This window comes from Castor canadensis, chromosome 4 (assembly GCF_047511655.1).
Source record: "Castor canadensis chromosome 4, mCasCan1.hap1v2, whole genome shotgun sequence".
Taxonomy (NCBI): Eukaryota; Metazoa; Chordata; class Mammalia; order Rodentia; family Castoridae; genus Castor; species Castor canadensis.
The window spans coordinates 56667163-56679800 of record NC_133389.1 but is presented as its reverse complement, the minus strand read 5'-3'; the positions used below and the strand labels follow the sequence as shown (position 1 = coordinate 56679800).

At 47.4% G+C, this 12638-nt stretch overlaps 1 protein-coding gene across 2 annotated transcripts in view; it reads right to left on the bottom strand.

Annotated features, from left to right (window-relative positions):
* Emilin2 (elastin microfibril interfacer 2) overlaps nt 1-12638 on the bottom strand; it is a 55133-nt gene that overhangs the window by 7627 nt on the left and 34868 nt on the right. For both annotated transcript variants that reach the window (XM_074070223.1, XM_020163698.2), the window contains exon 4: nt 10665-12566. In XM_074070223.1, the coding sequence (XP_073926324.1) occupies nt 10665-12566 (1902 nt within the window). The remainder of the gene's footprint in view (nt 1-10664; nt 12567-12638) is intronic.

The window sequence follows — 12638 nt, the reverse complement described above, 5'->3', positions numbered from 1 at the left end:
TATACACAATGGAATTTTATGCAGCCATGAAGAAGAACGAAATGTTATCATTCGCTGGTAAATGGATGGAATTGGAGAACATCATTCTGAGTGAGGTTAGCCTGGCCCAAAAGACCAAAAATCGTATGTTCTCCCTCATATGTGGACATTAGATCAAGGGCAAACACAACAAAGGGATTGGACTATGAGCACATGATAAAAGCGAGAGCACACAAGGAAGGGGTGAGGATAGGTAAGACACCTAAAAAACTAGCTAGCATTTGTTGCCCTTAACGCAGAGAAACTAAAGCAGATACCTTAAAGCAACTGAGGCCAATAGGAAAAGGGGAACAGGTACTAGAGAAAAGGTTAGATCAAAAAGAATTAACCTAGAAGGTAACACCCACGCACAGGAAATCAATGTGAGTCAATGCCCTGTATAGCTATCCTTATCTCAACCAGCAAAAACCCTTGTTCCTCCCTGTTATTGCTTATACTCTCTCTACAACAAAATTAGAAATAAGGGCAAAATAGTTTCTTCTGGGTATTGAGGGGGGGGGAGAAGGAGGGGGCGGAGTGGGTGGTAAGGGAGGGGGTGGGGGCAGGGGGGAGAAATGAACCAAGCCTTGTATGCACATATGAATAATAAAAGGAAAAAAATGTGTATAATGCAAGAGAAAAAAAAATTTTTTAAACTTTTCTATTATGGTGTGCCCTTGTGCTTGCTAGGCAGGTTTTCTACCACCATGTCCCCAGTTCTTATTTTTAGGTTATTTTTCAGGTAAGGTCTTACATTTTAGTCTAAGACTGGCCTCAGATCGTGATCCTCCTACCTGTAGCCTCCCATGTATCTGGGACTACAGGTGCATACCACCACACATAGCTTATTTGTGAGATGGGTTCTTGCTAACTTTATGCCCAATCTCTCCAGTAGCTGGGATTTAGCCACACCTGCCTAAAAGAAAGTTTTCTTTGAAAGCTACTGGAAAATGTGCTCCTTTGAAACAAGGCAGACAGAAAAAAAGAGGTCTTACACAGGAGAGATGTTCAAGGTGTTTCTAGGATAATAGCAAAGGAAGGACAGACAGAAAGCCTTACAGCAAATCTACAGAATAACCAGTCAAGATTGAATCAGGAAGAGAAAGACTTCCAGAAGGGAAGTCACTAATTTTTAAGAAATGGAATGGAAAAATTATCTGATTCATTTTATGGTGTAGAAAATTGAATTGAGAGGCTGTTGAAAGCAGGAAGAATCAAAAAATATATACATAAACCCTAAGCAATAATAACACACTGCTACTAATTGAGAGAGAAACAGAAAGAAAAGTACCATCCCTGTAGAAATCCATATAGCATAAATACCGCGTACTGGTTTATTGTGGTACAACTACTTTGTTTGCTGGTAGAGGGAAGCCAATACACAAGTTCTAAAGCTAATGAACCAAAAAGGGAACCACTGGAAAAGAGACCCACGCTGCCTCTGGGGAGTATGGAGGGGATGGAGGAGGCAATGGAGTTGATTTCTATTAGAAACTTCCCAGTGCTATTTATTTTTATGAAATTTAACTTGCAGAGGACGCTCAGCAGGGCGTGCTCAGGTCTGTTCCTTGTCTTTTTCTTTCCTCCTCCTCTCTTGCTATCGTCCCAGGCGCCTAGGTGAGCGTTGAGCCACAACCTCCCTTCTTTTCTTGGACTTGCTCCAGCCCATGTCAGGCCTCTCTTCTCAGTCTCTCCTTCTTCCCCAATGGTGGGAGGAGCCTCCCACCCTAACCCTAACCTTTTAGCCCCAGTGTGTATCTCCATACAAACTTTAAAAGTAAGAGGTACTTTTCCTGGGTTCTGCAGCCCTCAGTGAGTTACAGTTGCAAGTGCAGACCCTCAAACCATGCCCTGTTTTCTTCCCTAGGCCTACAGAGCCTGTCAAACCAACGCTGTCCCTCAAAGGGACATCCCCCCAGTGTCCCCATCAATGCACTCAGTTATATTTTACAACTCCATCCTCACCTTCCCCCTCCCTCTATCTCTCTCTCTCTCTCTCTCTCTCTCTCTCTCACACACACACACACACACACACACTCACACATGCACACACACGTTGTCAAACCCTGTCCAACTCTCATTTTGAAACATCTCTTGGATCCTTCACCCACACCATTTGTAGATGCTCTTTAGAACACACGCTATCTCCTGCTCAAAAATCTTGCACCAAAATCAAAGTGAATCTCCTCTGACATTCTAATTCCATACCACCTTCTCGGATGCCCAGCCTCTCTGAGCTTCCCTGGCTCTGAGCCTTTGCTTTGCTGTGTGTACTCTCTAAAACAGCCTTTTCTGCCACAGTCCAAATACCACCTCCTCCATGAAGTCCTTCCAAATCTGCCTAGCAAGGCTTGAGTGATCTGGCCTCCAAACCTGGAAGCCACTTGGGCCTCCAGGGGTCTTCTGATTTAGTGTTATCTTCCTTCCCTGGCTCTGTGGTGAGAACTGGACTTAATTATCTTTCCTCCACAGGGCTTGGCACAGGGCCTAGTGCATGACATTGAGCAGTGAAAGTGTTTGGTGAATGAAAGGAGGCTGAGAAGATGACAGGCACTTCATCAGGTCATGGCCTAATTCCTGCCAGTCATGAAACAGAACACCCTAATTCTGCCAGAAATCCTTGTCATTCTGCAGTCCTGTTGAGGCAGTTTGGATACACACAGGACAATGACAGCTCTCTTTTTTTATATTCATCACTCCCTCAACACCCAGCCTTATCACATCAAGTAGAAGGCAAAGTAAAAGAATGAGCTACGATCCTGCATAGGCCAAAGAGCCCCTGGGTAATCAACCCCAGAACTACAGGCTTGAGAGCTGTGGAGAGAGGAATGCTGGGAAGCACCCAGCAACTTCAAGGCCAAGACAAGAGTGAAAAGGCCACATTTCCCTCGGACAGCTGCCCCCAGCCCCGTCTCTCCCAGCTCAGCCTCAGTCCAGTGTCATGAGGTGTTTCGGCACAGACATTTATTTCCAAGTTGTAACACAGAGCAGACACCATTCTGCTCATTCTAGAAAGATAGCTCTGCGACTGACTTCTTTCTGAACTGAACACATGCTCCTAATTCAAAAGCAACCATTTGAAGTGAATTCTTCATCACAGCCAAGGGTCGGTCCCTATGGGGTTTTAGCACCTAGGGAATGAAAGGCAAGGAACAGATCAGACCCAAGGCGCCAGACCTGGCTGCCAACAGGTGGCTTCATGTCACTTTGAGTAGACAGGGCAGAGCAGGGTCACAGTCTCACCATGGATGGCCTGGCACCAAAGTATTAAACCTAATTTCTTTTGTCAAAAGCTCTTATTAAAAGCCAATTTCAATTTTACTAAAACAAGACATTCCTCAGAAAACCCCCAGTCGTCCAGAGGCTGGAGTGTTAAGTGTGTATTCCAGCTGAACTAATACCTTACTCCAGTCACAGGAGCCTGGGTTGTCTGTCAACTGCTGCTGCCAGCAGCATTTGTGGCTTCCCACAAATTCCCCCAGGGGCTGAGCTTGTGGCAGGAGCTGCATGCAGATGTCAGCCCTGGCAACTGGGTGGTGTCCAGTTGCAGAACAAGAAGCTGGAGGGAGAGGCGACCTTCACTATTAGGGTCTGTGTTCCAGGCCTGGCTGTGGGAAGCCACTAAACCTCCCAAGTTATCAGCCTTGTCCATGTAGTGGGCTGACCTGCATTACCCTCCTGTCTGCCTGGCAGGGTTCATGGCCCAGCACATGGGTTCATCTTGCTAATTGTAGAACACCGTCAAGTGCAATTCATCAGAAGTACAGGGTGGGAGAAATCTCATCTCCCTGCATCCAGCAGTGCCCCTGCACCATGTGCAGAAACTGGACAAGTATTTTAAAGATGCTAATTTAGTCTGGAGGCTGATAGCTCATGCCTGTAATCCTAGCTACTTGGGAAGCAGAGATCAGGAGGATCATGGTTTGAGACCAACCCAGGCAAATAGTTTACAAGATCCTATGTTGAAAAAAACCCATCACAAAAAAGGACCGGTGGAATGGCCCCAGTACCACACACACACACACACACACACACACACACACACACACACACACACACACAAATGCTGATTGAGATGTCAGGGTTTTAAAACTCCACAGCAATTCAAAGCTATGAAATGCTAAGCTGAGTTGCTGTCACAGTAAACTGCCATGCTGAGTGGCAAAGCCTGAGTCCCTGGAAAAAGCCCCACACCATCCCAGATGAGGCAAGAGAAATGCTGCCTCATCAAGAAATCTACAGATACCTGGACTTCCAGCCAGAGAGACCAAAGTAAGCTGAGACAAAGGGCTTCTGTGAGCAGACAGTTGTTGATGTGACCCTCTCTGCAGGAAGGTGACACAGTGATATAAGACAGGAGGGTTGGCCAGGAGTGGCAAAGCCCACTCAGGGCTGAGAAGCCAATCTTCAGAAAATCTGAGTTGTTTTCTTGGCAACACTGGAAGGGACACATGCATCCATTGGAACTGCTATGCTCAGAGCAAATGACACTCTCAGGGTGATTTTGGCTTTGGTTGAAATGAAGAAAAGATGCCACGAGTTCTGTCAGTTGCATCAAAGAAGGAATCACAGTGACAGTTTTCAAGAGAACAGGAATTGTGTTGGCTACACCACAAAAGTCAGAGCCCAGATGCGATGTCAGTGAAACCTCATGGAGTAGACTAGGGCTACCAGGAAATATGGGCCTAAATTTCTGCATAGTTCAAACTAGAGAACACTGAAATAATGATACAGTCTAGTCCCATGAGCCAAAACTGATGAGCTAGAGGGATTTGCTATCACTGACTCCCACAGGGGAACTCACCTACCTGAGTGTCAGCATCACTGGGTGCTCTTTGGTTTGGACTTTTGGTAGAAATTCACAAGTTGAGTCTAAAATTTATATGGATATGCTGTAAGGAGAGTCATATCAGCAACAATGACAGGACACTGGGGATGTGGCTCAGTGGTAGAATGCTTGCTTAGCATACACAGGCCATGGGTTTGATCCCAAACACCACAAAAAAAATATTTTGGGGGAGCACTGGGATTTGAACTCAGGGCTGTGTGCTTACAAGGCAGGTACTATACCATTTGAGTCACACCTCCAGCCCTTTTTGCTTTAGTTATTTTTTTAATAGAATCTTGCATTTATGCCCAGTTTGACCTGGACCATGATCATCCTATTTGTGTTTCCCTGAATATCCCATGACCCACAGTGTCCAGCCATTGGTTGAGATGGGAGTCTCATGAGTATATTGCCCAGGCTGGCCTCGAACCAACATTCTTCCAGTCTCTGCCTCCTGAACAGCTAAGATTACAAGCATGATCCAGGAGATGTGGCTAAATTTTTAAATTAACATAATAAAATAACTGGAACAGAACTGTGTCTATAGTGGGCTCACACTCACATAGCTGATCTCTTGTAGGGGCATTACGGGGACTTGAACTCAGGACCTCACACTTGTTTGACAGGTGCTCCCAGTCCTTTTTGCTCTAGTTGTTTTTTAGATAGGGCCTTGTGATTTTACCTGGGGCTGACTGCAGACTGCAATCCTCCTACCTATGCCACCTGTGAAGCTGAGATCACAGGTACGTGCGCCAATATTCTCAGCTTGTTTGTTGAAATGGGAGGGGTCTCATTACCACGATCCTCCCAATTTCTATCTCCCAAAGGCTGGGTCACAGGTATGAACCACTGTGCCTGGCCCCAAAGCCAACCTGTTGGAGGTGGTGCAGTGTCAAAGCTGACAGTTTATTCTCTCTCCTTCCTCCTCTCCTCTTTGTTTCTGGGCACCCTTTGCCCTGTGCGTCTGTATCCTGCCTGCTACCTTTGAGGTGACCTTTCTTCCACTTCTAGAACCAGAGCTGGGAAGGTTTCTACTATTATTACAAATTTAATTTCAGATTCCTGGAACTCACCTCAACCCTGCTGAGTGGGGACCCACTGAGTGAGCCAGGAGTTCTTATATCTTTAAGGACCCCAGAGGGTTCCACTCGTGCAGCTGTGGGAAAGGCTCAGGTCTAGAACTTCACTATTCCAAATTCAAGATGGCAACGGAGAAAAGCAGCTACTACTTAACGCCAACCAAAGCGTGTTCCAAATGCCAGATGCCCACAGGGAAGAAGGGCACCACTGTCAGGCCTTCAATGTGGTCATAATGTATGCAGTTTATTTACCCTTTAAATTCATAAAACTCGAGTAAGCCCATCACGCTCTCTTGGACCTAACTGGCTCCAAACTTGGCTAATTTCAAGTTCATGGCCAAAGCCGTCATAATGCTGGCAGCAGGCCATGGGTCCAGGCCAGACTTTATGGTTCAATTCCTATTTGAACAGTCTGTGCTGTTTCATTGTTACAGCTTAACTTTGGCAACTTGATAAAAATAGAATTCTTAAGTCTGTAACACTCCTAAAGGAAATGTTGTAAGTAATAAAATTCGAGTTTGAGGAAGAATTCCTGGGTGGGGACAGAGGGTAGGTGGGAGGTGGGAGAGAAGAAAAAAGGAAGCCACGCTGTTGTCAGTAGAGGATGTTAAAACACTGTCCTGCATTATGTCTAAGTGGGGCTGTCCCTTCTTGGAAATACGACTCAGGGAAAGAAACTTCCCTGCCCACAGCACTGTCCCTCTGCCTCACTTCTTCCTCAACGCCAGCACCCCTCACCCAGCTGGAGAGGAAAGTCCAGCACAGGCTCAGCACCATACTGGTGTTACAAGGCTGGGACCTAGTTCCGTGCTGATGATTCTAGTGTCACAGGCCAGTGCTGGGTCCCAGGCAGGAAGACAGACTCTAGAGCCCTCATATAACCTGAGGCCAGGCACTGGAATGTCCAGGGCATGTCCCTGCTGAAGGGGATATCCCCGTGAGTGACTATCTATGGCCACAGCAGGGAGGGATGAAACTGAGGGACTTAGGGTGGTGGGAAAGGGGACAAGAATGCCCCAGAGATGATTTGAAGAACCGACGCTCCTGCGCCTATAAAAATACGAGCAAGCGTGTCAGAACACAGGGCTGAACCCATGACCACAGGGCACAGAACAAAAGACCTGGAACTGCCTTTTCATATAGAACATTAAAATTTGTTCAGTAGTAATGAGCTTCCCAGTTAGCAAAAGTATTTGCACACAAAACTGTGGGTGCTGGGAGGGGAAATTTCTAGGTTTTTGCACTTTTCATTTGACCCTTAATTTAGAAAAGAAGGAACAGAAAGACAGACATCACCCTGGGGCTATCTGCAGCACTCTATGGAGCCGCCAGTCTCCTGGCCTTTCTCTGTGACTCTGCTGTATTATGGGCTCAGAGAAGAGGGCCTGTGAACAGGCAGGGGATTCAGTGGAAACACCAAGCCTATGGTCCACATCCTCCCCTCTGGACCAGTACTCATGGTGGTAGATATACACCCACCACTCATATCCCTTCCTCCTCACACTCGCCAGACCACCCCTCAAAAGCTGCTTTCTATGGCCAAAACAATGAACGTGGCAGGAATGATTTTGGATCAGCCCTGGGCCCCACCTGAGGGGTCAGAAGCTCCTGCTTTCCTTCTGTGGCAGCCACCCATAAGTCTATATGACAGTGCCAGACTGTGAGAAGCCCCAGTTAGCCACATCAGAGAGAGGGGCCATGTGGCCGAGCACTGAGGCACCAGGCCGGTCACTGGGTCAGCCCAGGCCTTGCTGCCAAACTCAGCTGAGTGGGCAAGTTGAGCAGACGCCACATAGCAAAAGAACCAGAGCCTAGCTCTGCCTGTGTTCCCAAACCCCTAATGGAAAATGACACATCTCTGTTGTAGACCACTGAGAGTTGGGATAGGTGGTTAGGTGGCAATAAATAACTGATCCAGTCATACCAGGTCCTGCCACCAATACCCACGTCCTGTTCTCCAAATCTCACCCATCCCTCAATTATCAGCTGTACTAACACCTTCTTCTGGAATTTTCTCTCATCATCTCTCCTCATCCTCACCCTGTAGCTCCTGAACCCTGCTCAATAAATACCTATTCAACCTTGAAGGCTCAGCTGAAAGGTGCCCTCCTCTGGGAAGCCCTCCTGACCTCTACAATGGCCCAATAAGGCTCAGGCCTGCCCCTTTCCTGTGACCCTCTGCTTGTTTCTCCAGCTGTCACTTTATCCACATATACCTCATACTGAGCCATGACCTACCACATAAGAAGGACTCAGTAAACTCAGGAATGGGAGGAACCAACCCCTCCTCTGCTCGCTGTGCCCCCACAGACAACCTCGCTCATCTTCTGCACACCTGTATGTCACTGAGCGTAAGGATCACACCAACTCAGCTCTACACCACTTACAGAGCCTTGCACACAGTCGGCACTCTATAAATGTTCTGTTGCCTGTTAACTAATCATCGTGTGACTTGTGGGCCTCAGCTCCAGAGTCACGGTGTAGCTCTGATACTCAGCTTCCAGGTCTTCTGGGCCCCAGAGCTCTACAAGGCCAAAGGAGGTTCTGCTGGTTTATTTCTGCCTCTTCTCAGTCACAAATTCTCAAAACTCCACCCAGTTTGCATTCACAACAACGGGTCCAGTCCAAAAGGACCATGATTTGGAAGGCACATTCTCTCCAAAGGCATCCACCTCCACCGCTACACAGATAAATGTCTAAGAACACACACAGCTTCCCACACAAATCAACTGGAAATATCTGGCCCCATCTGTTGTTCTAAAGCCCGGTCCAGACAGCATTGTCACCACAGGGACAGTCACCTTATGAACTCACACAGGTCTCATGACCTTTTCTCCACATTCCAGAGATACAGGGCTGAGTGGCCTGGGGGGAGGGGGTCACCATAAGCGGTGTGCTGTCCTGCAACTCCTAGTCCTGCTTGGCCCGGGTGAATCCTTATCTGTAAAATGAGCACTGCGCTCTGGGGCTCATGTCCAGAGCATGTTCGCATCTGACTACTGTGGACCCTCCCCACACCCTCTGAGGTGCTGGAATGGAGCCCTGACTCTCCCCAGCTGGGTCAGGGCTCTGCAACCTCCCATGTTCTAGAAAGCCCCTCCTCCACTGGGACCTAATCATAAAATTCCACAGGCTCAGGAAGGTCACAAAAATCTCAGCTCAGCAGTATACCCCCGTGTCACCCAGAGTGAGCAAGTTAGAAAAGGTGACAGGCCTGCAGAGGAGGACTGGAGAAAAAGGAGAAGGGGCAATCAAGATGTGGTTTCTACCCAGCACACAGTTGGTCCTCCACAAGTCCCCAAGGACCATTTACGTCTGAGCTTAACTCCAGGAGACAGACTGAGGCTGAACACTGTGTTGCACAACAATGATCTTAGAGGCACCGTGGCCCAGGTTCTAATCCCACCTCTACCACTTGCCAGTTTTCCCCTCTGGAAAACTAAGTGCTGTCCCCTCTGAGTTTGTCATGGGGCCCATAAGCTATGGTCGTGAAGGGACTGGCACAGTGTTTAGTTCATAGAGGTGCTCAATAAAGTTGAGCTCCCTTCTTGTTGCCTTTCACTCCCGCCTCCAATTAGAAAAGGCTGGCTCACCATTGAGACTATCTAAAAGTGAGAATCCAAGTAAAAGACAGGGGTTGTTAGTTAACTTTCTGAACTAAATGTGATGCTCGGAGACAGGAGACTGGATCAACATCTAGTATCTCCCCAGACACAACAAGAATAGAATCCACTGCCCCAAGTTGTTAGGCCAGAAATCCAGCACTCTGACATGCAGTATAGATCAATGCTCTGTCATTTTCTGTGAACTGATATTTTCATAAATTGCATGGTTCAAGTCTACATGTGTTCCAAGGCTGAAGTAAAATCAAATCGTTCTTAAAGTTTCTAAATACAACTCTCAATGTTGGAATCACCCAGAGCTGGGTGTGGTGACTCAACCTATAATCCCAGCTACTTGAGAGGCAGAGATGTAGCAGGGGAAGCAAGGCCAGACTGGACAAAAAGTTAGTGGATACTCCATCTCAACAAAAAATCTGGGCAAGGCAGGCAGAAGGCATAGATAGGAGGATCAAGATCCAAGGCTAGCCCAAGCAAAAACACAAGACCCTGTGTGCAAAATAACTTGCTGGGAACCAAAAGCCACAGTGTGTCAAGTTCAGAATCTGCAGGTGCACCATGTCTCTATCATGGTAGGAAGGAATGCTAAATGGTTTCCCTTGACTAAAAAGAAGTTTACACTTAGTCAAGGACACTGACAATAAGAATGCAGGATGGCCAAAACAGAAAGGTTGCAACTAGGTCGGAGTGTTTTTGATGTTTAAGTTTCTTCCTCTTTTGTATAAAGCTTGCTGAGAAAAATAAAATTTTGCTAGTTGGTCATCAGCCTGCTGGTCCTCTCAATATGTGTCTTGTCTGTTCTTTCCTTCCGTGAGCCCTTTCGGGTCAAGGACCTCTGTGATCCTGGCAATAACTAAAGCAAAAAAAAGCTGGGGGCATGGCTCAAGTGAGCACCTGCCTAGCAGACGTGAGGCTCTAAGTTCACACTCCAGTATCACACAAGAAAAAAGTCACAATGTTGGAATTATTCAATGCTACCAAGCACCAAATGATTCACAAACTGTCCTTAAAATCTATGACCCACCCTTGGGATGGTACTAATGAGTTTAGTGAATCTAGTGTAATACTGTCACATGCTACAAATGCCTACAAGAGATGGAACTGTGAAGTTCAACTTACTTGCTGATGGCTGAAATTTGACCAGATCTTGCAAATCAGTAGAAATCTGGAAAACATGGCTATAGAACTGCTGGACGGAATTCTTCAGGCCAGAAATGTCTCTGGCATGGGACCTGAGTGTCCCGTTCATCTGCCTTACACAGTTCCATAGGCTGTTAACATGCTTGTTCAATCCCTCCTTGATCCTCTGCAGGCTTCCAGAGATGGAGTCCAGCCTGCTGCATGTCTTCTCCATTTGAGACACCCTGTCCTCCACTACAGACACCTCCCTCTGGACCCCCTGTGTATTTTCCTTACAAGTGTCCAGCTCAGCCAGTACCTGGCCTTGCAGCTTTTGCCACCTCTCCTCCATCTGGCCACAACACTGAGCCACAGGGTCCTGGGGAGATGGGAGGGTCTCCATCATTCTTTCTTGCTCACCCCCCTTAGTCAACCCACCTGTGTCATCATTTTTACCTGGTCTACAATTGCTTATTACATTCTGAAGAAGAGCCACACTGCTTTGTGTGTGATTTAGTTGAAAATAAAGAAAACTAAAGTCCTCTTCGAGTTTCTGGATGCTCTGTTTGGTTTCTTGGAGCTTCCTATGCAATGTGTCATTTAGAGATATCAAAAGGCTCAAGCTGTCACTCGTGTGATCAGCTCCATTTGGTATAGTACCTTCTAACCTATGTGGTCCTCCCTGGAAGTTCTGTAGGCAAATGTCCTCCACTATTTGCACTTTGTCCTTCAGATGATTTAATTCCATCACGACCTGCTCATTCCCTGACCCGGACAGCCCTGGAAGGGCTAAGCTGGGGGAAGCGAGCTCAGCCTCAGAGTCATTGGCCACTTGGAGGAGAACGCTCCCCAGACGGTTCTCCAGGGAGTGGATCTTCTGATCAAGAAGCTGCCTCAAGTCATCTACCTCCCCATTAATGGTCCCCCGAAGGGTTTCTTCAATATAAAAGCAATGCTCTTCGGCATTCTTCTCCGTCACATTGATCCTCGCGTCTAGTTCATTCCATCTTGCATCGAAGTCCACATCTGGTTCTGGAACTGCGAGGCGGTCAAACTCATTATCCAGTCGTCCATTCAGCATTCTTGTGGCTTCGGCGACTCTCTCAATTTTCTGATCTAACATCTTGATCTGTTGACCAAGGTCACCATTCTTCGTACCCTCGCAGCAGCTTGGCTGGGCTGAAGGGTCGTGCAGCCGTGCTCGAAGGTCACTTATGTCTTTCTTCAGGCTTGCTTCCTTCTCCCCGATCAGCTCTATCACCCCCAGGTAGCTGCTCCCGTAGTCATCACACTGCTGTTGGAGGCCCACCAGCTTGTACTCACACGTGTTCTTCAGGTCAGCCAGTTTTCTGTCCAGACCCTCCATGAGCTCCTCTCTCAGGGCATCCATCTTACTGTCCACATAGGCTTGGAACAGCTCGTTGGTGGTCATGGTCACTGTGGGGCCCTGGGCAGCCTCTTGCAGCTGCTTGAGTTGCCCTTCATAACCCTTCACTTTCCCATCCAGCTCTTCCAGCTTGTCACTTTTAGTCTTCAGAGTGTCTTTGACTTCGGCCAATTCGGACTTGATGTCCTTCATGCCAGATTCCTTGGTATTGAGGAGGCCAGAAGGCTGGACAGTGTCTGTGTCTCCAGCAACATCACTATCAGGTGCTGGCTGGGGGCGTAGGTTGCTGGTGTCATCCTGACTGGCATGCTTGAGGTTCTCATTCACTCCTGCCATGGAAGACTGGAGGTCCAGAACCATCCTTGTGAGTCGAAGAACTTTCTCCTCAAGCACTTGAATTTTCTTTTCCTGGAGTTCTTGAGGCCCCTGTTTGGTATCTGCTGCCTGACTTGGTTGTGCTGCAGGAGTTGGTGACAAAGTCTCCTTGGGCTGTGAGACTTGGCTTGGTTCAGTATCTGTTAGAAAGAAAAAGTTGGATGTGAATTAACATTTGCTACCTTTAGTTACTTTCTGAAAAGACAATAAAC